Raw genomic sequence first — 27,179 nt, 5'->3', positions numbered from 1 at the left:
CTTTTCGTTGAATCAGAAGAGGCTCTTTGTGGGTTTATACGTTACATCAATGCGAGAATTGTATTCGTTATCAAGATTGCCTCCAAGGTATCCTTCTTTGTACTGTCTACGAATTTTAGTATTTTGTCAAAGAGTGACCGTCCGCAAGATGTGAAAGAGAGTATTAATCGACTATGGCATTTGTTCTTCGATAATGTTCCCACAGATGTGGTTGCAACTGAATTAAGGGGATTTGAAGAGGGAATCATGCGTCTACATGATAAGCGTATTCCATGATTCGGTAGTTGAGGAGTAGAAGTGGAAGATGACTGGATTGTGGATGTTCAGGACTTTCTCTATCTGCAGTACATTACTCCTTTTCATATAGCTGCATGGATCGGCGATTATGACTTTTTCACTCTCTTTCAAACCAAATATTCCTTTGTATGGAATACTTATATCGGTGCAGTGGATTTGTTAGGAAATCGTCCTGCTCATGTAGCGTACTTTTCTTGTGATAGTTGGAGCAAAGATATTGTATGAGATATTGTCCGGAATTAGGAATAGGGCGACCTATTCTCGATTCACGAACAGACCAACACTGATTACCAATTGACAAATGCTCTTGGCATGACTTCTCTCCACATTGCATGTATTTGTCACCAGCAAACAGGAGTACGACAGTTAGTCCATCAGCACATTGCCGTGAATCTTCCTGTGCATCTCCCTCTTGGCGGCAATTTGTGGAGTATGATGGATAGTATTGAACAGATCAGAGATCTGGTGATTCTCCACCCAACCACTTGTCGTAGATCATCATCCATTCATTGCTTTCAGGAATGTGGTTCTTATAATAGTGTGATTGGAAGTTATGGGAATCTGTTTAGTGATGAGTCCTTTGATGATAATCAAACGACAGATCATCTCTATGTGGCACACAATCGGAATCATCCTGAATTTCAGCAATACTATTTAGATGGATTAACCGCGCTTCATCTCAGTTTGCTGAACAATTCACCTCGATGCGCTCTACTTTTGTTGCGATCTGTGTCTGACCTACTACAGTCCTCACAATCCTCTCCATTTCCCCTCCAACTCACCAGTCTCTTTTCGTTAGCCATCTTTACATATCTTCCGTCTAACGCTCTACACCAGTGTTTTCGAAAGATGCCAAAAATCTGGGGATATTTTGGATCGACTATCAATCCCTCTGAAGACTTGATTCCGTTCACATTGATAAATGGTCTACTAACTGCTAATTACGCCTCCGTGGTCAACATTCTCTCGTCTCAAATCAACCTCAGCTCGAGCTGTTTCTCACATACCTACTCCCCGCTTCACATCGCCTGTATACTATTAAATGAGTCATTCATTCGTCTGCTTCTGGGTTATGGTGCTGACTGTCGTGAGATCACTGCAGAGGGAGATTCATGTCTCCATCTTATTGTGAAGAGTGAAGCCTATGTCTCAAACCCGCAACTGCGATCACAACTCTGTGGACTGCTGATCATGGCTGGTTGTGATCCACTTCGTGTGGATCAGAAGGGTTATTCGCCTCTCTGGTATGCGATTCGGTAGAGTATGATGAATTATCTCATCCTTAGAAGTAATGACAAATGCACTGTCGCAGTACTGCTCTCGTATTCACCTACGTTGCTCACTCAGCATCAAGGGCCTTTCTCCCGAATTCCTCTTCATGAAGCTTTGATTCTCAGGAATGAAGATTTGGTTCGACTCTTTCTGAAGGTGGATTGTTCGATCATCAACACATGTGACGGATATGGCTGGTATCCCTCTCACTATGCGCTCAGTATGGGCAACTGGAAGCTGTTGGTTATCCTCCTAAATGTCCAGGAAATAGTCAGTGACGGAAATATCAAGGATTTAGTGAATGCATGTGTTCATGAGAAAGAGGGAGGTAGTAGGATTAGTCAGTTTGTTGCAGAGCAAATCTTGGATCAGCTTGAAGGGATTAAGGTATATTATCCTAACGGATTTCAACGTAGCATCCTCATTTGACATCGAATCGACATCATCTCTCCTTCTTCCTTCATAACTCTACTGTAACGCATTGTATGCAGTGTGGAAGGGAGTTTTCAATTTTGAATCGTCGAAGACATTGCAGAGAATGTGGACAGATTCTCTGTTTTAATTGCTGTAGAATTGACCATGATGTCTTGTAGGAGAAATGTGAACGTTGAAATGTAGACTGGATCATCATTGTTCTAAGTGTATTGCTTTTGCCAAGAAAGAAGAAAACGATTATCACTTCATCCAGGTGTTTATTGACGGCATCAAGTCATATTTCGTAACTTCCTCTCATCATCGTCTATGGAACAAGAAGGAAGAATAGTGTTATTTAGATAGGTGTTTGTTCAAATTGAACGATTGTAGTTTCCACGTTTCTACTGTTTTTCCTTATTTCCTTGTGATGAGTGCAAAACAAGGGTCCGGAGGAGCACTGAAGAACTTTCTGGCGGGAGTAATCGGTTCGACGTGCGGTATCTGTAAGGGAGGAATGTGAAGAATAGGAGTGATTGCAACTTGTCCTTTGGATCTGGTAAAGACTCGTCATCAGGTTTCCCTCAGTATTTTGGATTATGCGTAGTCCACATTTAATGCTCGTTATGGAGGTTTAAATGGGGTTTGGAAAGGAATGAAAACTGTAGTTCGGAACGAAGGTTTTTTCTCCTTATGGAGAGGGTGTTTTGTATGAACTCAAATCGAGAATAATGTTCAGATCATGATCTGCAGTGTTGCTCCCTCTCGAGGAGTTCATTTCTTAGTGTATGAATCGTCAAAGAAACCAATGAACAAGTATTGTCCTTCTATATCTCCAACTATGAATGCTCTCATTCGGAGTGTTCTTGCTGGAGCTACTGCTGTCACTATCAGTAACCCTATTTGGGTTGTAAAAACACGATTGCAGCTTCAAACCAACAAGGAACCTGAACTCATATCCTTTGGTAATCTACAATAGATTTCCTTCACCTTAGGCTACAACGAATACTCGTTTCAAAAACTATAATGGGATTATGGATGCAGTTCGTCGAATCTACCGGGAAGAGGGACTTCGTGCCTTCTTCCGAGGTTTATCGGTATCCTATCTCGGTTTGACAGAAACAGCTATCCAATTCACATGGTTTGACTGAAGGAGGTGAATGAGATCTAGTTATGATATTTTTAAGCGCAAATTAGGAGACAATCCATCGAAACTCCAAGTTGATACATGTCTAGGACTTGATATTTAGTTGTTTGGGACTGCTGCTGCAGCCAAGCTCATTGCAACCACCCTCACCTATCCTCATGAGGTGGTTCGAACACGAATGCGAGAACGGACAGAAGGAAAAGAGTATGCAACTCTGATATCTTCGTTTAAGAATCTATACAAACAGTCTGGATGCCGAGGGTTATATGCAGGTTACGAGGCCCATGTGTTGAGAACCGTTCCTAATGCTGCCATCATGTTTATGATTGTGGAGGTGATACTTCAAAAATCCCTTTAGAGCATGTTTGTTGGGAATTAGATTCCCAGAATAAAAAGAGATCTCCGAAGCGGGGAATCGAACCCCGGTCGTCCGCGTGACAGGCGGAAATACTTAACCACTATACTACTTCGGATCTGAAATAATGATCTCAACATAGATATTTAAATAAGAGAAACAGGATGAACTTACAAAGCAGGAAACAATGGCAAAGAGACAGAAGACCGATCGAAGAGAAGGTCATGACCAGAAAAAGATAAAGAAGAATTTGTAGGTTGTTTGGAGAAGACTTTATGGTTTATAGGAAGAGGAAGGAAGAGTTTCAGGAAGTAGATTCTGCTAATGATTGTACTTGTTGATAGTAGAGTGATAATAATTGTAGTGGAACTTGGTGATGTGGGAGAGAAACGAGTTGAGAGTGAGGAAGAAATGGACTTGCCATCCTTCGGTGTGGAAGAAGAAAAGGAGATTGTCGGTGATCCCTATCAGAAATGGTTTAACAAGCGTGCATTTACCGATCAAGACAAGGCGAATGCGGATACCATTTTGTTGGATCCATTTGTGATATTGACTTATAGATCCTCCTATTCATTGGAGTCAATTTCTCTTGCTGATCAACTTCAGTGCAAGGTATCAACGAATGGAATTGAAAACATTAGTTCAATGCTCTCAAGTACTGCATTTACTCCGGTGAAGGTATGTTAAAAGGGATCATGTTAATTGGAAGGCTCGACTGGAGCCACAGTTAAAATCTCATTTTGAAGCCTTACAGAAAGATCCCAGACAACAAGCACTATATCAAGCCATTTCTCACTATAGCGATCTCTTATATGCTTCAGATGAAGAATTAGCAACTTCGAATCATCATAATGACATGCTGTTAACGAGTTTGTGTGTTCATGTGTTGAATCATCTTCTCAAGGTAGGTGTTTGATGGAAGGATATAATTGAAGGCAGTTGATATAGAAACAGACCATACTAACACAATTCGGGCAAGGAAACGATTATTGAATGAGCAAACACACGAACGAATTCGTAAGAAGGAAGCAGAGAAGGAAGGGAAGCCATTTGTTCCTCTTTCGGACATCGACCTTGATGCCACCATTTCCATTCCTTCTTATCAGGATCAGGGATTTACACGTGCAAAGGTTCTTGTACTTCTTCCATTCCGTTTTTATGCCTTCTCATTTGTAAATCGACTTCTTTCTCTAATGCCCAAAAACACCCAGGTTTTGGGCAAATCCAAGTTTCAAGAAGAATTCGATGAGGAACCTGAACCGGAAGGAGAAAAGCAACCAAAATGGAAGCAATTCTTCCCAGGTAACAATGATGGTAGGAGAATGGAGATTCTACGAATTAGATTGCTTTCGTATCGGAGTCAGCTTTGATCGACGTCGTGTGAAGTTATATTCAGATTTCTACAATAGTGATCTGATTCTGGCTTCACCTCTGGCATTGCGTCAATTAGAGGAAAAACGGGGATTTGACTATTTGTCATCAATTGAAATTGGTGTGATTTATGGAATGGATATGATTTGCATGCAGAATGTGGATCATCTTCGAGGGGTGGTTGATGCTATGAACCATACCATATCACGTGATAGAAATACAGACTATTCAAGGCTTCGGGAATATTATCTAAGTGATTTCCAGAAGTATATGCGTCAAACCATATTTGTGGGAAAAAATATCAATTCCACAATTCTTGGTTTATTTCATAGAAGTTGTTTTAATATCCTTGTAGGAGTTGAATCAATGTCTGAGTCGTAGAGTCGTTTAGAAATTCGTCCTTATTATGAAGGAGCTGTTAGTGACATCTTGGTAGATGATGTGATCTCTCTTCATTCATAGTCACCTCCTCGTCAACTATTCCTCCGACTTCAATGTGATTCACCTTCACAAATCAATGAGAACAAGATTCAGTATTTGGAGGGAAATGTGTTGAAAATTCTGAACAATTCTGCGTATTCCAAAATACTGCTATATTGTGACAATTACTTCGAATATATATATGTGAAACGTCTGTTGATGGAAAATTGTGATGAGCGGGAATGTGGTATCATTGATGAGTATGGGTTAACAGTACTTCTCATTGACAGATACCTAGACTATTCTGATAATCTCCGAAATCGGAGTTATTTTTACAATGGCACAATTCGGATTCTTTTATTCAGTGGTCGTTTCCAATATTTCAAACGAATGAGTGAGTATGAGAGGAGAGTATGAGAGGTAGACATAAAAGGAGCCCATTCTGTGTATTTTGTGGGACTTCCCAGTTATCCTGAATTGTAAGAAGTGATTGAGTGTGATGAGAGTAGTTATTCGGATATTGTGAATGGAATGAATGAAAGAGAAAGTGATAAGGAACGATTGAGTGTAGGTGTGACTGTGTTATATACTCGATATGATACGTATACGGTAAAAAAGGGAGATAGATCTGAAGTATAGTTAGAACGTATCGTGGGAACGAATCGATATAAGAAGATGTTGACAGGTAAGAGGGATAAGTTTATGTTCTGTTCATATGTTTGTTCTAATAATGATGTGAAGAAGGAATAACATGTTTCTTCAATCCATCTTCTCTCATAACAAACACTTTACTTCATATTCTGATTACACATCTTACATACACGTACTGGTCTCTGATATCCAGCGGAGCTTAATTCTCTTCTATATGGACTGCATGAAGAACATATCAAACGTCCACAGACACGACAATGCTACAGACTTATCTCCCTTCATTATACTTACATGTCGACGTCGCCACCATCTGAATGATCTCCTACAAACCAAACATCGTTTGCTTTCATCATTCTCCATCCATCGCACAAACATACCATTATAACCACTCACACTTACCACAGATTGATCATCATTTCCATTCGATACCACAACTTGTGTCATGTTCTGTCTTGCTCCCATGTCTTCCAGTGCTGTGGCTTCCGTTTCTTCCGTTGAATCAGTCCTGTGACTATTTGTGGAATGATCCGGATCAGGACCATCAAGTATGTTTATTTGGTCTAATTGAATCAATCTTCGACAATCCTCCTGAATCAGCTCTTGTGCAGTAAGAGTAGGTTCATTCGCTTCATCATTTTGCAAACCCAATTTTGGATTTGAACACAAATCAAACAGATTCTCTTGCTGTTTGTCTTCAAGAGAGAAGTCATAAATGTCGATGGCTGAGATCGATCTCTGGTGATCAATCTCATTAGATTCAACTTACCTCTCTAACACGTTCTTCATAACGCTTCAAACGTTGTCTACAGGCATTTAATGACTGAACTGCCATCATGACAGTTTCGTCGGTTAACCGTTTCTTCCTCTCATTTTCACGCACTTTGGTTTCACGTTTCTTTTCCGTTGTTTCGATCTGCAATTGAATAGCCGTAAGACGAGAACGGATTTTTGCAATGCTCTTTGACAGTGAATTGAATGGTGATTCCTCTAGGTACTGAAATAGGGACTTTTTCTCTTGTAACAGTTTTTCCTTCTTTTTCTGGTAATCTGGATCCATACTGGGATTTGACATTCTCAGAACTTCTAACTCCTGAAGGACCGCATCATATCGTTCCTGTTTGGGATCCAAAGGAGTGGACTTTTTCAATTCCTGAAGATGTGCCAATTTCGCCATCAATTGATCCTTCTCTGCTAATAATCGTTTAGTCGTCTCACACATCTACTTCTAAGTCTATTTTCAATCTCACACTGGTTCCAACAGTCTGTTCAGAAGTGCATCATGTTCGGTGTTACAGTTTCGAAATTCTTCTCTCATACGATCTTCACAATTTTTCAGTTTCCCTACACTAATATCCAATTTTCATTTCAACCTAACATGGTTTCCACAGTTTCCACTTCATTGTCAATGGCAACAGTGTTATCAGATAAAGTGCCTATTTGAGTCAAACGCTTCTGTATTTGTCTTGTTGCAATGCGCCAGCCGATATAATCGTTGAAATGTTTTGACGCTGATTCTTCGTGTGCACGTAATTCTCCCGCCACTTGATTCAACTGCTTGCGTGTGGATGCGAGAGTCATTGTAAGTGAACTGATGCGCTTCTAGTCATCACTTCATTCCATTCGCTCTAACTTCATTTCCAGGATCTGTTTTCTGAACCGCGGTTAATTGTCGTTCCAATGCCTCTGTTTCTTTCGCCAGTTTATCATTCACTTCTTGATCTTGTGCATATTGCAACGATATCAAGTCAAAGTTGTGACGAGCCTGTGTGGCCTGATCCATTGCTTGTGTGAGTTGCTGCTGGAGCGTTTGGGATTGCTGATTGAGTTGTTCTGAAGAGGGTGAAGGAGCAAGAGTAAGAGAGAGTGAATGAGAATGTTGAAGCATGCTTGAAGTACTCCGGGTCTACATATAAATTCATTCCTTCACTTCTAACGTGATGAGGAGCATTCTTATTGGTATCACTTCGAACCTCTGGTTCTCGTGTCAGACCCTGAGTACGGTCTTTTACACTCAATACAGCCTGAGCTCGTTCATTATGACGAAGATCACTAATGAGAGTCTATCACTTAAAATCGATTCTCTGTGATTACTCGAAGATGCTTCACATCAGTGACTTTCTGTTTAGCACGTATTTCCATTGCACGCATCACCTTCTTCTCTCCTTCTTCTTTCCTTAGCATCCGCTTTAATGCTTCCTGCTGCACTTCATATCCTCGTAAGAGTGGTTGCATAGAATGTGTAAGAAGTTGAAGCTGTTGCATTCGTGCTTTCAAAGCATAGTTAACAGTTGTGAAACGGTTGATAAGGAAGATGATCTGAAAATCATTTCTCATTCTCATTCACTCACTTCCCCTTTGTTACTAGCTTCATCACTAATATCGCACGCAACAAGACTCACTTCCTCTTCTAATCGTTTCACTAATTGTTGTAGGAAATCACGTTCCTTCCGTTTGCGTAGAAGTTCCTGTCGATTTGTATTCAATCGACTCACTAGAAGTGTGATTGAAGTACTTGTCAGATGATGAGCGTAATCCAGACTTGACAGTTTTTGAATCATTACCGAGTATTCTCCTAAGGCTGCTTGAAGTGCATTCTATCCATCATTCTCTCCTTCAACACAGACTTCATACTCCTCCTTATGAATCTCTTCTGGCTCACCATATTTCTCTCCCTCACCCTCACCTTCGCTACTCTCCAAACATGCTCGTTCCAGAGCCACACGCTCACAACACACTCGGCGTAATTCCTCTGCTAACATTTCCTTTTCCCCGTTACTAGCATCAGTCTCATCAGACATGATGGATGCAGGGAACAGTGCATCAAGATCAGATGAAGGTACTAGAGCAAGAGATTGAATGAATGAATTCATTAGAGTGAGTGTGTTAGTGAGACATTGTAATAGATCAGGATAGTCAGATGGAGACAATTTGGTATGAATGTCTCTCAATAGGGATTCTAGAGATCGACAAGCTTGTTCAAGAGAATGTTGATATTGTGATTGAGTCAAATAGGCTTGTAGCAGAGCTGTAAAATTAACTCGTATTTCGCTAAGAAGAGTCTGATGACTTGCTTCCCTTTCTCTCACTTCTTGGAGTTCTCGAACACACTGTTCACATTCTTTCACACAATTTTGAATTGCTTCCAAATAATTCACATTCTCTTCTTTCAACTCTAAAATCTCTTTTTCTGCATCTGTTAACTTTCCCGCCAATTCTTCCCGCGCTTTTTTCAATTCATCGATTTCCGAGAGTAGTGCAGCTGCATCTTTGCAGTGAGCTGACAGTATGTGCACTTGCTCCTCTAATTCGGTGACTTGATTCTCATGCATGTTGCAGATGCACTACAGATTAATTGAGTATTCCTGTCCTACTGAAAGAAGCTGCTGATTCAGTGAATCTGAATTGGAATCTGATGACATCTTTCTTTGCTCAATGAGTTTGAGGAGATTCGCACTCAGCATTGATTGTGCTTCATCACTAAGACACGAATCTATCAATGATGAAGGAGACTCAGCTTTCCCATCGTTAATTTCTTGGGTTCCCTCATTCATCTGAATCAGAGCCTGAGATAGATCTTTTGTGATCCATTGGTGTGTCTGCTTTTCTTTCAAGAGCTGATATTGCTGGATTAGAGCTGATACGGCTGTTGATAGAGTGAGCGAAGAATCAACTGGACAAATCCCCAAACTCGCTATTTCTGCTATTATCTGACTATTTTCGGCCTCCAGAATTACAGTCTTTTCTTTTTCTATATCATACTACTATTTATGCAATTCCAGAAATCTGACTTTCTCTTTCAATTTTATCAAATTGTCTTCTAAGCACTCAATATGATATCGTTCAGCAGTTCTACATTCATCATGGAACCTCACACTATACTTGATGGAATTGGTATGTGATGGCAATGTGAGACTGAAGGAATGAATCAAGGTCATCATTGTCGTGAGATGTGACACCACCATCGGAGGAGCCTGAGAGTTCAGGGATCGTGATTGTGCCAACTAGTGATTACAAGTTCATGATGATCAAACTGAGGCCACATCATCCAGAACGGTCTGTAAAAAGAAATGAACCACATTCACACCTCCTTCTTCTCGAATATCACCTAATCGCAATAACCGTGTGACCATGTGCTCATGGCTCTCAGGTACGACTCCTCGCTTCATATTCACGAGACAGTCCAGCAATTGAATAGTTTCACGCTGTGAAAAGGACATGGAAGAGGATGCACAGAGTGAATGACGAGGAAGATCCATATAACTGAGGCTAGAGAGGAACTAGAGATAAAATGACGAGATAGAGGTTACTTGGTCTTGACTGGAATAGGTTCGAATTTGGACAATCTCAAATGTTTCAGCAGGATGAAGACAAAGATTTTCCATAACAGAAGAAGCCTACAATGAGAGAAGGAGGAGAATCTGACTTGAGCAATGCAATGAATGAATCGAGAATGAGCAGCCACTGTGAGGTTCTGACTGGCCAGTGGCCGTGTCTGATTTTCCTAGGAGTGAGAATGGATGTGTAAGGAAACAGGCTCTTCTGGACGAAGCGTAATGAAAACACTATCTATCTATTAAAATATACAACTGACTCTACCAGATCCAGAGTCACTCGACAGAAGTTGATGACAAGTATAATCTGAAATAGCCATAATCTGCACTCCAATGCTTGCTACACTTGGCTTTCTTTCTACCAAATGCGATAACATATGTTTTACAAAACGAACAAAGTTGTTGTCACTCTAGGAGTGAAAACCACCTACCACATAATACAATTCTATCTTCATCACTCGTCTGGAGAATGTGGTCATTATAGTCCACCTTACATCCAAGAATTACAAGATTTTGACAAGTTGCATCACAAGAGAGATATATACTCTTTTCGATATTGACAATCTAACTCTCAGACCAACAACAAGTAGAACCAACAGCATCTGTTTCTTCAACACGAACTTGATAATCCGTGACAAGTTTCCCAATTCGCTCAATACATTCTTTGGATATCTTATTTTCGGATGATCTAGATAGAAATAAATCCATACCTTCTACTTTTCGCCAACTTCAATAGCAGTCAGCGAAACACGATTCTCCATTACATCGATTGGTGGCAGATCGTCACTAAAATTACAGACATTATTATTATACTACATTGCTTGTTGATATGGACTACTCATTGTTCTCTTCTCTAATACCAAGCAGAATACCCGTTTAGATCCGAGAAGGTATTACAAGCACAATTCTATAACAAACACCAGAATTATATCCAGAAAAGAGTTTGAATTGTTGTTGGTTATCACTGAACTCGTGTTGAATCACACTTGCGGTGATGCTCCGACTCTTTGGAAGAATTTGAACTTCATCACAATACACCCATGTATCTTTGCATCGGATCAACAGACTCTTCCGCTCTTTGCAATAAATAACACTTCCCGGTTGGAATTCAGCAGCATTTGGTAGGTTTTTAGGTCGTTTCTCTGCTTCCTCTAGAGGTAGAATTGATCTTAGAAACACCGTTTGATTATTCCATAGAACACGCAAAGGATACTCATAATTCAACGCCTTAAACAGACAGAATACATTGGTTGCTGTTGACTCGTTGAAATTCACAAATGACATTTGCTTTGTTATCTTCGGCGCTTGGGTTGCTTTTGACTCATCCTATGATTACAGACAATTTCAATAAGCACTTGATCAAATGGTGTAATTGTATCAATATTATAGATAGTATCCATAATTCCCATGGCACCTTCCAAGGCTAGTTTGGAGGCCAACTGAGGGAAATGCATCATTGGATCTACATCCACCTCTTTCTGATACAAACATTTCCCTGAATCGATCACTTTGTCATTGAGAGTAATTACTGAAATTCCTGTTTTGGACTCATTCTAGTGATCATTGGATTAGAGAGAATCAACATTGAGGATAGTGTGATGAATAGGAGCTGCACCTCGATATTTGGGGAGAAGAGAGGGATGCATATTCAGTCCTCCATCTTTGAAGCAGGAAATTACATGTGGAGGGATGAAGAACCCAAAGGAGGCAACGATGCAGAGGTTGAACTGTTTGGATAGGATTGATTCGGGAGGCTGCCAGTTCTTCAATGTGTGGTTACTACAGAACAGTCAATACATAGAGAGTACGGCATAACCGGAAGTTGCGTGAATGGAATCTCATTCTTCTTACAAAAATACTTGATAGGTGATTCAATTAACTCATTACTGTGCTTACTTTTCTTGTCTGCAGTACATATCACCTGTTTGATAAGCCGGAAGCGAAACAATTCGATACCTCCAGTCTGTTGATTAAACCATCTTCACGAAGATAATCACTGAAAAGTAGCTGCAAGGTCGGATTAGACACGGCATCCGAACCAAAAAAGACAACATTCAATGATTTGGTTGAATAGAACGCACAATTCACGTTCCAAAACCGAGCAACTCTATTCACTCCTCTTGCCAACATAATGTGTTCACAAACATACCAAAACTACTTCTTCATACGAGCAACCTTTTCAGCTCTCTTCTTAACTGCTTTTGGAATCTTTGTTTTTCTCTTTTCTCGTTTGCTTTCCTTTACCATTTGTTTGTGCGCCTTCTTCTCTTCTTTTGTAGCATTTCTCTTTGTGAACTGCTTTTCCTCCTCCACTTCTTCTCCAGTTCCCTCTGGTAACGGGAGAGTCACAGTATGCTCTTCAATCACCTTCTCAACCTCCTCTTCATTAAAATCTATTGTAAACCCCATTCATTCACAATATACTCTTTTCAAACTCATTTTCAAACTCCAATTCCTTTTCATCATCATCATCCTCTTCTTGTCGATTTGCTGCTTGTTTCATGGCAATATCAATACCAGTAAGAGCCGAATAAAAGATTTCTTCGATATTTCCCAACTTCATGTCTGTAATATCCCTTTCGATATGAACTACTTCAAACAGATTCTGTGGAATAAATGCAGACATAAATACTTGTTCTTCATTCTCATATGTTCCCTTCTTCATCACCTCCTTCGAATACTCAATAGACCGACTGATAACATCATCGTAATCCTCTTCTTTTAGTGAATAACGCGTAACAAAATCAAATAATTCTCGTGTTGTCATCACATCAACTCCATTCCTATTTCTTAGAATTCTTCCTTTTATTACTTTGAAAAGTAATCAGTCACATTTTTACAATCATTCCGAAGGAAATGGAGAGCATTTGGATGGTCAATCTCCACTGACTGTGATACATCAATAATCCAGATATCCTTGCGATAATACCTAATATTAGGATACAATTGTAAGTCTTACAGCAGATTGTATTCGGACAAATCACCATGAACTAATCGACATTCCTGATACATTGTTCGTAGTATCAACACAAGTCTTCGATAGATACGTTCGTACGATTTCTTTGTTAGAGCCACATCCTTCAATCGCGGAGCTGGCCAACCATTCTCTCCAAGAAACTCCATTACAAGTACATTTCGAGTCAAACTGATGGGTTCAGGGACTGGAAGACCTGCAGCATGCAATCTGTTGTTAAGACGATGAATGATACCAACCTTCCCAAATTACGCCGTTCTTTCTCTGCCCACATTGCAACCATTTTGCGGGGATTAGATTTGTTGAAACCATGTCGGAAACGGAAATCGCCTGCTACGTAACGTTCACGATCCTTAAAAATGAGAATCGATGTTTTGTAGATTTTCACTGCCAGTTCGTTAGCTTCTGCACCGATTGCATGATACACATTTGCCTAAATATTATATTGACGAGCATGAATAGTACTTCCTTTCCTGTACTAATGCATCCGTTCATTTCACGGAGTTGCCCCCTATTGAGCATTTGGTAGAGAATGAAACGAGTTCGAGGATCCATCACATTCTCTGTTGTAGCACGGTCATCACGACCCGTATGGCGAAACCTATATTCAACACTTCAATAAGCAGATACGCCTTTCCTTCTTCTTCAGTCGCCAACTGCTTGTTAATAGCCGCCTCTACTTTGCTTGATAAGGAGTATTCGGCCATTCGCTGGATGTGTAGCAAAATGGACAAGACGTCAAAATCGGTCCTGTTTTGTCACTCTTTCATATACTCGGTTTCTGAATGTCAACACGTTACTTTGAGTGTTCTATCTGCAATATTTCCCTCCCAGTTGTTTACAAAGGAAGGAATCCTCCATTTCTTCCTGGAATGAAGTTGGATGTGAAGTCTTTGTCTAACGTATAGATATATTGAGGATGTTTTCATTATGGAAGAACAATCCAATGATTCTATGGCCGTTCCAGTTGGAGGGATCTGTTGTGTCTGCAACCAACCGTGCTGTTTGCAATCATCATGTAGTGCTTATTATGATAACAAACGGTATTGTATCCATCATCTCCCCATTACGTCTCCTACTTATTCTTTGCAGCATCAGTAGGAATGTTGATATGCAGATATCGTCCTTCATGAATGTACTTGAGAAGTGGACTTTTGTATTCATGAAGGTACCAATACAAAGAGTATGCTCTACGGACCATAACAGTTTTGATAGCGATGACAACGAGACACAAGAGTGTTTGTACAAGCAAAATCGGCCACATGTAGTGAATGTCGTAGATTCGGCAGTCTTCTGAAGGGAAACCCATGTTGCATTTGGTGAGAAAGGAATTCATTTGGGGGCACACGATAATCATACAAGTAATACTGATTCCCTATGTCAGAAACTGGAAATAACGATACTGCAAGGAATATCGATAGGTAGCATAGTAACTGGGTCTGTAGATGAGAGAAAATAGGATAGACTACGAGTACAAGGAAGTGATTTACAAGAAGCCAACTACCAAGAATCCTATAATGAACTAGGAAGTCAATTCTTACTGAAGTGTAGGACAGACAGCATTGATAATCATGATAACAGGAGCTGGATAGGCGAAGGAATGTTCCTGCTTCCAAAAGATACCAACAAAAAGATTCTGGATCACGATCCACGCCTAGATTGAAGAGAAGGTGTAAGGATACGTAATTGATGATGGCGATCTTATAGTTTTCATTTCTACATTCTCTTGTTTTGGAAATTAATCCATTTAATGGTTCCTCATCGGAGGACATTACCAACAGAAACAATGATGTCAGTCAAAAGAGCGAAGATAGAGTGAAGACATCGAGAAAATCCATTCCATTGTTCAATTCATTACCATTCCTTAACAAATAATGCTATGGAATCAAACATTCCTTCCTTAGTATCGTCCCAACTATGAGTTCTGAGCAAGTTTTTGATGTCCCAATAAGTATGGATAGTTCGGTGTCGTATAACGACCAGGTGAGATTATCGGAAAGGACCAGAATTCCCAGCAACCAACTTCTGTAAATGAAGTATATATGCTGAATTTGATTGAATTTGTAGAATTTGCCTCCCAAAGGACAACCTTTGCCTAATCGAAATGTCCAACGAAATGAGAATAGAGGAGTACGAAATTGTACAGAGTATAAACGAATGTGTGATCCTAGTTTCCTCAACTCGTAAGAATCGTCGTCGTTTTTCAGGAGTTCCGAATAGTCGCATTTCCATGCCAGGACACGTACAATTTGACTTCATCTATTCAATTAGATTCGTCCGACCTCTCGAGCCAATCCAGTGAGACCTGTAAGATCGCCTCGCAACTCTCGTTTGCAACAGTCAGTGAACCAATTAAAGAGAGCAACGGCTATGAAACGAAAAGTACCTCGTGTTCGACAAGATACTCAGATTATCCTTGATCTAAGCAAGAAGCAGCAGACAATTGTATTGAAGAGACAAAATCAGGGTCAGAAGCGTAGTCCACAGCAAAGTGAGTATAATCCAAGTCCCTCACCTTTAGGAAGTCTTAACGGCTTTTTGATGGCAAATATGAAGTAGAGTGTTTGTTACAAACAGTATAACTAAACGATCTTAAAGCTGAGCTTTCTTATTCTTTTGGCAGAAATGTCCAACTAGAATACCCACAACAAGCAGGACAACTCCTCTAAACATCACTACCAACATAAGCCACTTACACAGCACAGGTAATAATTATCCATATAGTCTGGGTGTTGTCAGTTTCAGGCTCCAACACTTCATCGGCATCAGCTAACATCATCACAGCACGGGGCGACACAACACCGCTTCGGAAGGTGGCGAAGTCTTCGGTCTCACCAGGATTGGTAGATGTAACACCAGCCAAAATCTCTCCATTCAACATCTGGGTACGCATCTCATCTACAGACTCGAATGTGACTGGAATGGCCTTTGCAGATAAGAAGGGTTTAACCGTACTGAAATCGGCAGAAGAAAGAGCTCCGATCTTCAGCTTGTCTCCTGACTCCAAGGCATTGTTCAGATCAACCATCGACTGCAGTCCTGAAGCACGCGTTACTGTCATAGTAGATTCATATCCACCAGGAGAACAGGACACCGAGAAAGCTTCAATACGATCCTTACCATTGTAGAAGGAGGAGAGAATCATATACAGATCTGTCATATCCGACTCTCCCTTACGAACAGAATCCATAATAGCTGATGAACTACTGAACAGATTCCACTTGATCTGAATATTGGTTTGATAGAAAGCATTAATCCTGGCGACAATGGCTCGGAGATACTCAGGCCAGAATCCGACTGGAGGATCGGCAACGTAGTCACCAGCAGGCATATCGATGTAACGAAGTCCTGCAACAACCAACTCTTGCTTCTACACAATGAATAAACGACGATAAGCATTACATTAATGATATCCACCATTCGTCCAGTCAAAGAATCCTTCATAGGGAAAACAGATTGCGTTGAATCCGGAGCACAAGTAATGCAAGCAATAACCTCATTCATTCCAGTTCGGTTCTTGATCTCCAAGAACTCTCCCGAATCAATGATACGTGCCAGAGCAGCATTAAAGGCACGACGAAGATCTCTAGCTCCCTTAATAACAGATACTTCGCTCACAGACTTCAAAGAAGCAGCTATACGTAATCACCCTCATTCAATTATACAAGTAGCAACAGCAATTAGGAATAGTGTAGCGTAGAATACCTTATTCATTGGAAATAAATATGATTATTTGAATAAGGAAGGGGATAGTTTCCCTGTTTCATAAGTATATCCAATCAAATATTGCCACGTAGTCAACTACGTAAAAGGAGGTTTCTCCGAAACGCGTAGAGCATCCTCAGAGACATCGATTTATTAATCAGGTCTCTCTATCCTCAACCAACTGTAGTAAGTAACATATACGTCACGATCATTCTTCTCTCATGGTGATTTCTTTTTCTCTGTTTTTAATTTGTAGGCTCAAAAGCAACTCATTTTTGATCTTCAAAAGTATCAAGATAAGGGAATTCGAGTCAAATTCCAAGGTGGACGTGAGTGTTGGCTGGCTGTTGTATTTGTTTAACGGAATAGTGACAGGTATATTGAAGGGATACGATGCTCTGATGAATCTGGTTCTTGATGATACTGTAGAATACTTGCGTGGTATTTTGTCTTGGCTTGCCATGATCTATAGATTTTGATGACCCACATTCATTGTCGGGAGAAACACGACAACTTGGAACTGTGATTTGTCGCGGAATCGCCATAATGACCATAAATCCGGCAGAGGGTATGACAGAAATTCAAAATCCCTATGAATAATCGTTTTTCCTGTTGATTGTTTGTTTACTGACTTTGCATCAAACAGATCACTTAGGAGTACAAAATAGACCTTCTTCATTCCGAACTTGTAACTGAATTCCTGAAGATGGAGAATGAACAAGGTGGGGTTCGAATTTGACTCCATCCACATGTTTTTGAGGTGTAGGGAAATCACGTTGTTCTTTCTTAGGTAGTGAGTCCAATGACAATTCACTCTGATGCTCTGTGAAAAAGGGATGTTGCAAGGCATCTCGTGCTGTGATCCGATGATTTGGATTCAGTGTGAGGAGCTGAATTAGTAAGTCTATCATCTCTCTAGCATATAAACCTCAACTTCAACGTTTACGAATCTCGATTCGAATAACGAATGCATGATCGCAGTGAAGATGAAGACGAAAGTCGTTTGTCGAAACCCCATCGCGAGATCTTGGAATAATGTTCGTACGACTTGAGTTCAGGCCAATCATAAATAGAAGGCAAACCCAATATGGAAAAGATTCGTTCACATTGATTGCTTTGGAAAGGATGCTTCTCAGAGAGAGAGCGGACTTCATCTCCACAAAACAAGTCCCTAAGATTGATCATCTAATCATCATCCACCGCTTTTACCGCCTACCCGTGCTAACACACAACCAACAGCCCACATATCAATAGCAGGACCATACGATTTACATCCCAGAAGGAGTTCAGGAGCTCGATACCATAGAGTAACGACAACACGCTCCAGTTCACTGAATGCAATAATCGGTTCTTGAAAACTCCGTGCCAGACCAAAATCCGTCACTTTGATCAAACCTGAACGAACAGAATTATCAAAGATGAGTATGTTTGTCGGCTTGATATCGCGATGCATTATCCAATTGGAATGGAGATATGAAACCGCATTCAAGAGTTGCCACATGATATTTCGAATGATAGGGACTGGAATAGACTGCCGTGCACTTTGAAAGGATTCCACAAGATCATGCAAGTCGTAATCAGCTACAGATGAATCCAATACTCGATATCAACCATATTCATAGACAATTCCAAGCTCACGCTTTGGATAATTATAGAATACTTCCAGTTCCTTAACGATGTGATCATTCTTGAGTTCCTTAATGATTTTGATTTCTCGAAGCTGGCTAATTGTTGTAAGACAATCAGTCTTCCCTTCTTTTTGTGGAAGGATGATTTTCACAGCCACAAACGGTCCATCAGTTCCTTTCCTCTTTGCCATATAAACAACTCCATATGTACCACTTCCCAGCTATCCATCATATTCTCTTCCAACATGTACTCTTCCGATAATGTCATATTGGTCTCGAACAAGTGGCTGCTTCGACACATCAATATTCATTAACAAACAAAAGAAATGAATAATAATGAACACTATGATTGCATAATCGTTTCTGCTAGCACCGAATTATTCAAAACACAGTTACAAGCTCTACATACAGTAGTTGAACGTGGATTCTTAAAGCCACCTTAATATGAAACCATTTCCCTTCCATTACATTGAGAACACTGAATTTCATCTTCACGACCTAGCAATTGACTATCACTATCAGATTCATATTCCCTTCGATGAATAGTGGAAATGTTCCTTCGTTTTAATAACCCTATTTTCTCAATATCATCCAGATCGTATCTAATAACTATTCAAACAAACCGAAATCTACATTGTCTGGTTTTTCTTTTGGAATCTAGAATTCAGGTTTAAAAGGAGATCATACTTGATAAGTGAGAGAAGCAAAATTAAAATAACTAATATTAGAAGAATGATAATACCCCAGATGATCATAGTCCCAAGTGAGATAGAATATAGAGGTTTCTGAAGTGTGATGATTTCAGATGCAATGATTGCTATTGATCAGAGATTCTCCTTCCATACCTTTTGGTCCATCATAGATTGTACATTTCGTGAAGTACTTCTTTGTGAGATCCAAATGATCAAATTTAATGGTACTTTGGGTCTGAACCGAAGACTGAAGAGATGCGATTTCATTTGCTACAATAAAGGACAACAACCATTTGTACACTCAGAATTAAAGAGAGAGCACGAAGCAATCAAATGAATATTAGACTCAACTTTATAGGAGATCGATGATGTGAGGTATTTGATTCCTGTTATGCTTATAGTTGCTGGTAATGAAAAACATCCTCATTCCCTCACCTGCAAGAGTATGAATGGTATGTTCAGGTTGCGACACCTCCGAAACAGAGGCCGACAGTATCGGTAAACCGTAACAGTGAATGGAATACGAAGAGTCCGGTTGGAGATGAGAAAGAATAATAGTCATGGTTTCTACATAAGCACACGAGAACAAACGATACTTTCCTTCTCTGATACAGTTTCACCTAGAAATTGATCTTGCAACTGTTCTGGATCCACAGATGTCCCTTCTGGAACTGCTTGACACCAAACACGTTCAATCGACTCGACGGAAACAATAAGAGTGACACTCACCCCATTCACATCATGAATGTTAGAAGCCAAACCAATCAAGTGTCTCTTGTTTTCATTTTCTGTTTCTGGGTCCTTCTCATACTCTTGATTATCACTGTTGTCTAGCTCTGGAAAGAAATCGTTTTCTGAAGTTGTTTTCTTCTCGTCATTTAGTTTCTGTGCTAATAGCTCATAAAAGTCGTCATCAGCATCTACAACAAATCACAAATAATATAGTAAACATACCTTTTTTGGAAGATGTCTTGGCTTTTACCGAACTCGTATTTGTAGACTAGATATTACCAAATATAAGTGAATATAACTAGGGATTCAGTCGACTTGGAAGATACTCCGAATAGTACAAGAACTAATGGATTATCAGCAAGCAGATGAAATATACGAAATGTGAAAAGAAGCAGATACGATTTGTTCATGCCTTAAATAAGGGTTCGTTCTCGCTTTTGAGATAAACCTTAATGAGATGGGAGGAATGTGGAATTACCGAAAAGGACGTGATTTTGTGACAACTGTATGTAAGGTTTACGCTACTAATACTTCATTCTCAAATGATTGATTCAGCAACCTTGCTGGATTAGATCGATACTCCAACAAACACACACACATTCATTCACGTTTCAACAAAGGATTTCCTATACACTCATCGCCCACAGTTACCTGCAATCCCTGCATGTTAATCTGGGCTCTCATAAACTGCATTTCGTCCACACCACTCAGAGAGCTCAATCTATGCTTCACCTCTTCGATCTGATCCGCCTCCTTCGTCAGACACAAGAAGAAACCACCTCCACCAGCTCCCGCAAGTGAGCTTCCCAGAATCAAATCACTCAACGCCTCACGCATGTCCACAACGAACTTGGGCTCTGACTGCGGTGCCATTGTCTTCTTACTGGCCCAGTAGCAGTTCAAGCACTCGCCAACAGCAGCCAGGTCACCACGAAGCAGAGCCTCACGACATACAACAGAATTATCCCGCAGATCCCGCACAGCCTGCAGGATTGATGGCTCGCGAGCATACCAGTGACGAATCACGTCCTGAAGGAGGGAACGAGCCAATCGCTGGCGACCTGTATAGATAGCAATCAGACGATGATTGATTGCATCTAGGAACTCCTCAGAGACAGGCACCTGCTCAGTAATCACACGGACAGGGAACTGATCCGGAGACACAGAGTACTTGAATCCAGGCAGAATTCCTCCTACCTGATCCTGCCAACCTCCACCTGTAGTCAGCAGTTGCTCTAGAATCAGCACTGAATGTACAATCGAGTCTGCATCATACTCATAACCCACAGCCGTGCAAATAGCCTACAACTGAGATACATCTTTCACATTCTACCGCAAGCAGGGCTCCCGACAGTACAGAAGAAGTACCCAAACCGGAACCCTGTGGAAGTGAAGACTTCATGCGAACCTCGATACCACCGCCCACGTTGAAATTGAGCTGTTGGTCCAGTTCCTGTGAAGAGTCCGGGTTGATGAGACCTATTACTCAAATACACAGTGTATCACTACCCAGAGCAATCACCGCACACTTGAAGAGAGCACCTGGAGCCAGTGGCTGGTGATAGTCACTAATGTCTTCGAGTGTCTTCCATACCACAGGTGACGAAGCCATATCTTCAGGAGGCTGCAGCACCAGTACAGGGTCCTTCAGACGACGAGCTGAGGCCACGACAGGCATTTGGCCTAACTATCAATAAGAAAGAAGAGGTTTACCCTCAAGGTTGATGGCAACATTCACACACACACCTCCATCCTTCAACTCGTAAGTGATTGGAGGAGTATCAGTCCAGCCTCCAGCAAGGTCCGCACGGATTGGACAACTGGCCTTCACCCACACACCTACTGGCGGAGCTACAGTACGTCGGAAACGACGAGCACACTTGTAAATAACCTCACTCACAAGCACACGAGCAGCAGCCTCATAGTGTCTGGCAGCACGTACCATACGTTCAGGGGAATTGAGCCAGGAAGATCGCAGTGTCGCCATCATGCGTACAGCCTCCTTGATGTGACCCAGTCGCATCTCTAGCATCGACTCATCCCAATCAGGGTTATGTGCAGGTCCACTCCGCAGTCCTCCCTTGTTATCAGCCATCTCGGCAAGGAAGTCAGCTATTGTAGAGAGAATTCGAGGCACAATCTGCAGAGGTACTTCCATAGCCAACTCATCCAGAGCCTATGATGATACCCAGTCCTCATTTGTACAGTAAGTGCACGGGTATTCATGTCTCCATATGAGACAATCTTTCGAATGATTGGAAGAACACATTCATCTCGTCCTTCACGCAACACCTAGGTTTCAGTATTCTTCCATATACCCTACCTCGCACATCTTTGCTATACCAATCTCCATGTTGATCTGTTTGCGCCACAGGAAACTGGTACTGGGATCACAGCGCAGAAGAATATCACTCAGACTGAGACGATCACATGTGCGCCAATGCTTCACACTCTCCATACTCACATGCGTCAAATCCTGCATCCACAGAGCGATATCAGGATCATCTGAGGCATGAAGAACAGGGAAAAGCTTAGCATTCCACAACGTACGCTCACCATCTGTATCAGGCCAGATCTATTCTCAGAATATCCATGAATTGGGTACCTTTCTAGGGACAACACCAGCCACTTCAAAGAATCGATCCCAACTCTGTCCACAAATGGTTGCTTTTTCTGTTCCATATTGAGCCTAGATTTAATCCTTATTGTAATTAGGACTTTGATCTGATCACGCACACCATAACAAATCAAAATCAGATCATCTTCGTTCACCGCAATCTCCTGAACAGCCACCTCATTCTTAACTTCCAAGTCTGTAAACGAATGAATCTGAGATACAAAACTGGTGTGTCCAATCCTCCACGCTCCTTCCAGACGCGAATGTTCGATCACTGACTGTTCGCCTGCCTCACCCTCGCCGCTGATCAATGAGTTCATTACTACACTCTGAGCCACAGAGGCTTCATTGCGAATGAATCTGTGTCTCAGTATCCATCATCTCACCTACGATTGAACATGCTTGTTCAGCTGGAGACGCTGGGCCCATTTGCTTTCTCGTGTCAGGAATTCAATATTCTCCAACTAACACTCAGGTCTTCTCCTATTGCCTACAGTTGTTCCCACATGTACAAAATCACTATCATCAGGAACACATACATTGAATGGGATCTTACGCAGATGGCGCCAGAAGATGGCACGTGCATCCTTCACTACCTGAAGCCTAGACGTCAATACCTTGATCTGTGATTACTGTTTGGCTGATGTAGGAAGGTTCATGTACTCCTCCTCTGTCAATGGAGAGTTACCCAAAGCCTCCATAATATCGGAGTACAGCTCAATACGCAATGGAGTAGCACCATTGTCCACACCCATGTACGTGCAGGCGTCCAGTGGAGGATACAAATGAATATTCGTAAGGGTTTGTGTTGTCTGAGAATCGAAAAAGACCACACCTGAGTCAAGATTCACACGCTCTTCTTCAATTCTATACTGATACATATTCCTCTATGCTTACCCATTCACAAGTACCTTATGAACAGCACCCTTCGCACGTAGCTCCTCCACTGAAGCCTTCTGGCAGAACTCCTTCACCTTTCTAAACTCAACCTATACACAGAAATCCCATACCCGAACTCATCACTGATATATACACCATGGCGGGTACCATAGTCAATGGGCATAGGAATGCCTAAACCCGTTACACCTGGACGTGTCCAATCTGCCTTCTGAACCTTGCCGAAGTCAAGGAGCACGTCACTAGAACACACGATTAAACCAGGTGGCGAATCGCGGAAAGCATCTGCAAGATTCAATAACAAGAAATCGAAAGGAGTCATCACATCTTCACGCAAAGACGAATTCACTGCAGACCAAGCCTACAAAACAAGACACTTCTTAGTTCTTACCTTTCCACACAGACTCTGGAGAGGAGAACGACGACTATCGCCTCCAGAGTGAATAATCACAATTTTGGAATTGGCAAGAATATCTGGCGACACAGAAGCAAATCCGGCACGAGCCGAAAGGTGTTCACACGCAGCTACAATTGCATTAAATGTAGCACCACCACTAGTCTCCTCAACTATAATATGTACTTATACCTTCCCACACGAGCTGAACTAGGATCTGGAACGGCAAGAACAAATGTATTCTTCGGAATAAAGCCACTCTTTTGACGGTGTTCCAATTCCGCTTGATACGCAGAAGCCTTCGTATAACTCCCTATCTCTAGTACTCACTTGCTTTGCTCCAGCAGCAGTAACAACAATTGCAGTAAACTGATCCATTATTCCTTTTTGATGTTCATTTCCCTTCTTTAATGAGCCGCGGGGAATCACATATAACTCAATAACGATGATTATTCCTTTATTTCTTTTGAGAGCATAAGAAGATAGTTTGGTGTTTTACTAAAAAGGATCCGTCTCCAATTCATCTTATCGGCAATGATCATGAATTGCTCTCATATTTCTATCTCTTTTTCTCATAATTGATATGTCACCGAATGTAGAATGGAACTGACTTTCAGTTCCAGTAAATGTTGTGGACTTCGTTCAAGGGCTGTTTTCACAGGTGATAAATAGCAGATATTGCTCATTCATGCCAACATAATGGAATTATGCTGCTCTCTAGACTTATAATGATCGTACATCTGGGGAATATCTATCTCAACGCTCCTAGTGTTGATAACGCTCCATCATTATTCAGTTTCCACCGGATATACCGATTCTTCGTTTAGGAGATTGTTATTGTTGTCTTATGTATTTGGACAATGAGTATGATTTTTGGTCATCATTCTGATGAAAACAGTAGAGATTCTCATTTGGGATTTCGAAGTCCATAATGAGTGATATCAAGCTTTCGTGAAGATATTTTCGGATAGATCAAAACAAAAGATAGTTCCTTTTATATGCTTTTGATTGTTTTTTGAATGTGTTCTTCATCTGATTGATGGATCCGCTGCTCTGTTTTCATCTCAGTTAATGTGATTTTGAATTATAAGTAACTCTCCATGATCCTATCTCACTTCACGCTCAGTTTTCTAGAAGGATCCGTTTAACATGGATTTGAGATGAAACGCCCAACTGGATTCGCCCGAAGAAATCATTTTTTCTTTATTGTAAATTCCTAAGAATGCAAATCTTTGTAAAGACCCTTACTGGAAAGACTATCACTCTGGATGTGGAGTCATCGGACACCATCGAGAATGTGAAAGCAAAGATTCAGGATAAAGAAGGAATTCCCCCAGATCAGCAGCGTTTGATCTTCGCTGGAAAGCAGCTCGAAGATGGTCGTACCCTCTCCGACTACAACATTCAGAAGGAATCCACTCTCCATCTTGTCCTTCGTCTTCGTGGAGGATTCTAAGGATCTTCGCTATATGTATATTCTTTTGTTACGTACTATGGAGTGTTTGTTTCAGACAGTTAGACAAAGTGAATTCGAACCATAGCTATTTATAGAGGATCCTAACAATACATGGTTTGACATGAGGCGAATCTTGTTTCTTGGCTGCTTCTACCAATTTAAAAAATGGATTCCTATATAATGCAAAGACGAAACACATATCATAGGAATCCTCTCATGGAAACTATAACGGACTCAAAAATCCTATGTATCGAAAGAGATTTAAAAAGTCGGGTGAACCAGAGATTTCATATAGATCCAGCTGCGTAGGATGGAATTGTGAAAGTATCTAAAGTCCAGGAATGAAGAGATTCGATTGCTTGTTTCCAATATTCTAGATATTGTTTCGGATAAACTAATAGAAGATGATGCAAACAAAGAGTCAGATGGAGCCAAGACACTAATTGAACCAGAAGAGATCCAAAATCTCTTTTCCTGTGTTTCTTCATTGCCTGGGATGAGTGATGTGTTCGATAGTTTGAGATGGTTTGAAACGTAGGATAAAACAACGAGAAATGACGCGTGAAAGGAGATATCTCATGCAATTCCAACCTAATTCCAAAAGACAAAAACTACATCCTTATCTCTATTCCAATGCTTGTTGCAACAAAAGAACTCATAGCTCGGCATCCATTCCAACAGTGTGTTTTGTCTGGTGACAAACAGAAGGCTTCTCTCCTTGAATACTGGCACAAATGACATTAACAACATTGCGAGTGTCTAGACGCACATCACCGTCCGTCTTGAATCCTGGCACCCACCGCAAAATAGGAGTCTGCTTTCCAGCTTCCAAAAGCAATTCATTGGCCTCTGAGCCTTTGAAACATGTGACTGCATCTCTTGAATTCAGACCAAACTTAGCATAGCATGCATGAATTGAAGTCTCCGAATACAAACGATTCTCATACATACATTCCATCACACGAACAGCATCATAAAAGGACGTAGAGTGATGGTAAATGCACCCCAATGCGCGGTTTCCAACACAGCCGGGCTCTCCAAACTGACACGAAAAACGAGGTTCCGACGCGTCTATAATATGTGCCTTACCGAAAATGTGAAGATCCAAGTCAACATAATCCAGCAACTCTGGATGGAGTGCAATGAACTTCAACTCATTTGCTACGAAGCGGTGGCAATCCCCACAAATTGATTCGATGTATACATCCATGTGAAGCTTTTCTCCCTGAACGTCAACACATCTCCCATTTCATACACTTCCAAAGCACAATGTCAGTGCTATCAACAGAACTATTCCTCTTTTCATCATTCTCCAAATCGAAGAAGACAGATTTGATTCTGCATTCCACAAAATGGAGAATGCGGAACCATTGATCGTTTTTACAGGAGGTTAGAATTATGAATAGAAAGAAGATTATTGTCATAAAGGTTATCGATGGTTTCTCGTTAACATTGCAATCTGAACTCATCCATAGCTTATTCTTCTTGGGTTTGCAACACTTATATGTTCGGGTTTGGAGATTGTTAGCTTCAAAGTGTATTTGGATATTACTGAATCCAAGTACATTCAAAGGAATCTACATTATTCCGTAGTGGTGCTGCCTTTATTTGCTTTTTGTATTTCCTCCTTCACGTAGTCATAAGCAAAATCTCTCTTGAATATCAAAAGAAACAGGTTCATTTTTGCACAGAAGTTTACAAATAGAGTCATCATTCGTTAGAATACTCTGAGTATCAAGTTCCTGATTATCGCTCATTTATTATCGCAATTACTAGCTCTGTATATTATATCTTAATCTGTTTTATGACACCTCATTTACAATCCACCC

General features: G+C 40.9%; 11 protein-coding genes across 11 annotated transcripts; 5 read left to right on the top strand and 6 right to left on the bottom strand.

Moving 5' to 3' along the window:
* Positions 1–49: 49 nt before the first annotated feature.
* On the top strand, positions 50–2,332 carry JH06_0381 (hypothetical protein; the record flags this gene model as incomplete). The annotated part of the gene is made up of 8 exons (XM_014674180.1): positions 50–87; positions 120–265; positions 296–516; positions 547–1,553; positions 1,584–1,897; positions 1,925–1,956; positions 1,986–2,158; positions 2,188–2,332. The coding sequence occupies 8 exons, from the start codon at positions 50–52 to the stop codon at positions 2,330–2,332; spliced, it is 2,076 nt and encodes a 691-aa protein (XP_014529666.1).
* A 682-nt stretch (positions 2,333–3,014) lies between these two features.
* On the top strand, positions 3,015–3,433 carry JH06_0380 (mitochondrial carrier family protein; the record flags this gene model as incomplete). The annotated part of the gene is given in 4 exon segments (XM_014674179.1): positions 3,015–3,121; positions 3,152–3,200; positions 3,231–3,388; positions 3,400–3,433. The coding sequence occupies 4 exon segments, from the start codon at positions 3,015–3,017 to the stop codon at positions 3,431–3,433; spliced, it is 348 nt and encodes a 115-aa protein (XP_014529665.1).
* A 236-nt stretch (positions 3,434–3,669) lies between these two features.
* On the top strand, positions 3,670–6,023 carry JH06_0379 (hypothetical protein; the record flags this gene model as incomplete). The annotated part of the gene is made up of 12 exons (XM_014674178.1): positions 3,670–3,734; positions 3,769–3,812; positions 3,847–4,012; positions 4,043–4,160; positions 4,192–4,386; positions 4,418–4,796; positions 4,825–5,204; positions 5,235–5,285; positions 5,316–5,667; positions 5,698–5,752; positions 5,783–5,882; positions 5,913–6,023. The coding sequence occupies 12 exons, from the start codon at positions 3,670–3,672 to the stop codon at positions 6,021–6,023; spliced, it is 2,016 nt and encodes a 671-aa protein (XP_014529664.1).
* A 4,402-nt stretch (positions 6,024–10,425) lies between these two features.
* On the bottom strand, positions 10,426–11,901 carry JH06_0378 (methionyl tRNA mitochondrial-like protein; the record flags this gene model as incomplete). The annotated part of the gene is given in 9 exon segments (XM_014674177.1): positions 10,426–10,490; positions 10,521–10,665; positions 10,697–10,819; positions 10,853–10,943; positions 10,973–11,041; positions 11,128–11,162; positions 11,174–11,581; positions 11,611–11,808; positions 11,839–11,901. 9 exon segments carry the CDS (start codon positions 11,899–11,901, stop codon positions 10,426–10,428), a joined length of 1,197 nt encoding a protein of 398 aa, XP_014529663.1.
* A 508-nt stretch (positions 11,902–12,409) lies between these two features.
* JH06_0377 (atypical RIO protein kinase) lies at positions 12,410–13,936 on the bottom strand (the record flags this gene model as incomplete). Its single annotated transcript, XM_014674176.1, has 7 exons — positions 12,410–12,648; positions 12,680–13,038; positions 13,068–13,184; positions 13,215–13,439; positions 13,469–13,662; positions 13,695–13,830; positions 13,860–13,936. The coding sequence occupies 7 exons, from the start codon at positions 13,934–13,936 to the stop codon at positions 12,410–12,412; spliced, it is 1,347 nt and encodes a 448-aa protein (XP_014529662.1).
* A 1,885-nt stretch (positions 13,937–15,821) lies between these two features.
* On the bottom strand, positions 15,822–16,943 carry JH06_0376 (hypothetical protein; the record flags this gene model as incomplete). The annotated part of the gene is given in 4 exon segments (XM_014674175.1): positions 15,822–15,894; positions 15,926–16,599; positions 16,617–16,864; positions 16,895–16,943. 4 exon segments carry the CDS (start codon positions 16,941–16,943, stop codon positions 15,822–15,824), a joined length of 1,044 nt encoding a protein of 347 aa, XP_014529661.1.
* Positions 16,944–17,155: 212 nt separating this feature from the next.
* On the top strand, positions 17,156–17,534 carry JH06_0375 (u6 snRNA-associated sm-like protein; the record flags this gene model as incomplete). Its single annotated transcript, XM_014674174.1, has 2 exons — positions 17,156–17,375; positions 17,407–17,534. The coding sequence occupies 2 exons, from the start codon at positions 17,156–17,158 to the stop codon at positions 17,532–17,534; spliced, it is 348 nt and encodes a 115-aa protein (XP_014529660.1).
* A 592-nt stretch (positions 17,535–18,126) lies between these two features.
* Positions 18,127–18,873, bottom strand: JH06_0374 (CDK protein kinase; the record flags this gene model as incomplete). Its single annotated transcript, XM_014674173.1, has 3 exons — positions 18,127–18,515; positions 18,546–18,783; positions 18,814–18,873. The coding sequence occupies 3 exons, from the start codon at positions 18,871–18,873 to the stop codon at positions 18,127–18,129; spliced, it is 687 nt and encodes a 228-aa protein (XP_014529659.1).
* Positions 18,874–20,586: 1,713 nt separating this feature from the next.
* On the bottom strand, positions 20,587–24,272 carry JH06_0373 (fucose kinase; the record flags this gene model as incomplete). Its single annotated transcript, XM_014674172.1, has 16 exons — positions 20,587–21,288; positions 21,320–21,465; positions 21,496–21,669; positions 21,700–22,162; positions 22,192–22,278; positions 22,310–22,561; positions 22,592–22,675; positions 22,705–22,963; positions 22,994–23,067; positions 23,098–23,206; positions 23,237–23,470; positions 23,501–23,581; positions 23,614–23,861; positions 23,892–24,054; positions 24,087–24,193; positions 24,225–24,272. 16 exons carry the CDS (start codon positions 24,270–24,272, stop codon positions 20,587–20,589), a joined length of 3,231 nt encoding a protein of 1,076 aa, XP_014529658.1.
* Positions 24,273–25,116: 844 nt separating this feature from the next.
* Positions 25,117–25,350, top strand: JH06_0372 (hypothetical protein; the record flags this gene model as incomplete). The annotated part of the gene is made up of 1 exon (XM_014674171.1): positions 25,117–25,350. The coding sequence occupies one exon, from the start codon at positions 25,117–25,119 to the stop codon at positions 25,348–25,350; it is 234 nt and encodes a 77-aa protein (XP_014529657.1).
* A 655-nt stretch (positions 25,351–26,005) lies between these two features.
* Positions 26,006–26,560, bottom strand: JH06_0371 (gamma-interferon-inducible lysosomal thiol reductase; the record flags this gene model as incomplete). The annotated part of the gene is given in 2 exon segments (XM_014674170.1): positions 26,006–26,421; positions 26,440–26,560. The coding sequence occupies 2 exon segments, from the start codon at positions 26,558–26,560 to the stop codon at positions 26,006–26,008; spliced, it is 537 nt and encodes a 178-aa protein (XP_014529656.1).
* Between the last annotated feature and the right edge of the window lie 619 nt (positions 26,561–27,179).

This window comes from Blastocystis sp. subtype 4 (assembly GCF_000743755.1).
Source record: "Blastocystis sp. subtype 4 strain WR1 chromosome Unknown seqid_0015, whole genome shotgun sequence".
Taxonomy (NCBI): Eukaryota; class Bigyra; order Opalinata; family Blastocystidae; genus Blastocystis; species Blastocystis sp. subtype 4.
Note: the sequence above shows the minus strand (reverse complement) of the source record. Positions and strands in the feature narration are given on the sequence as shown.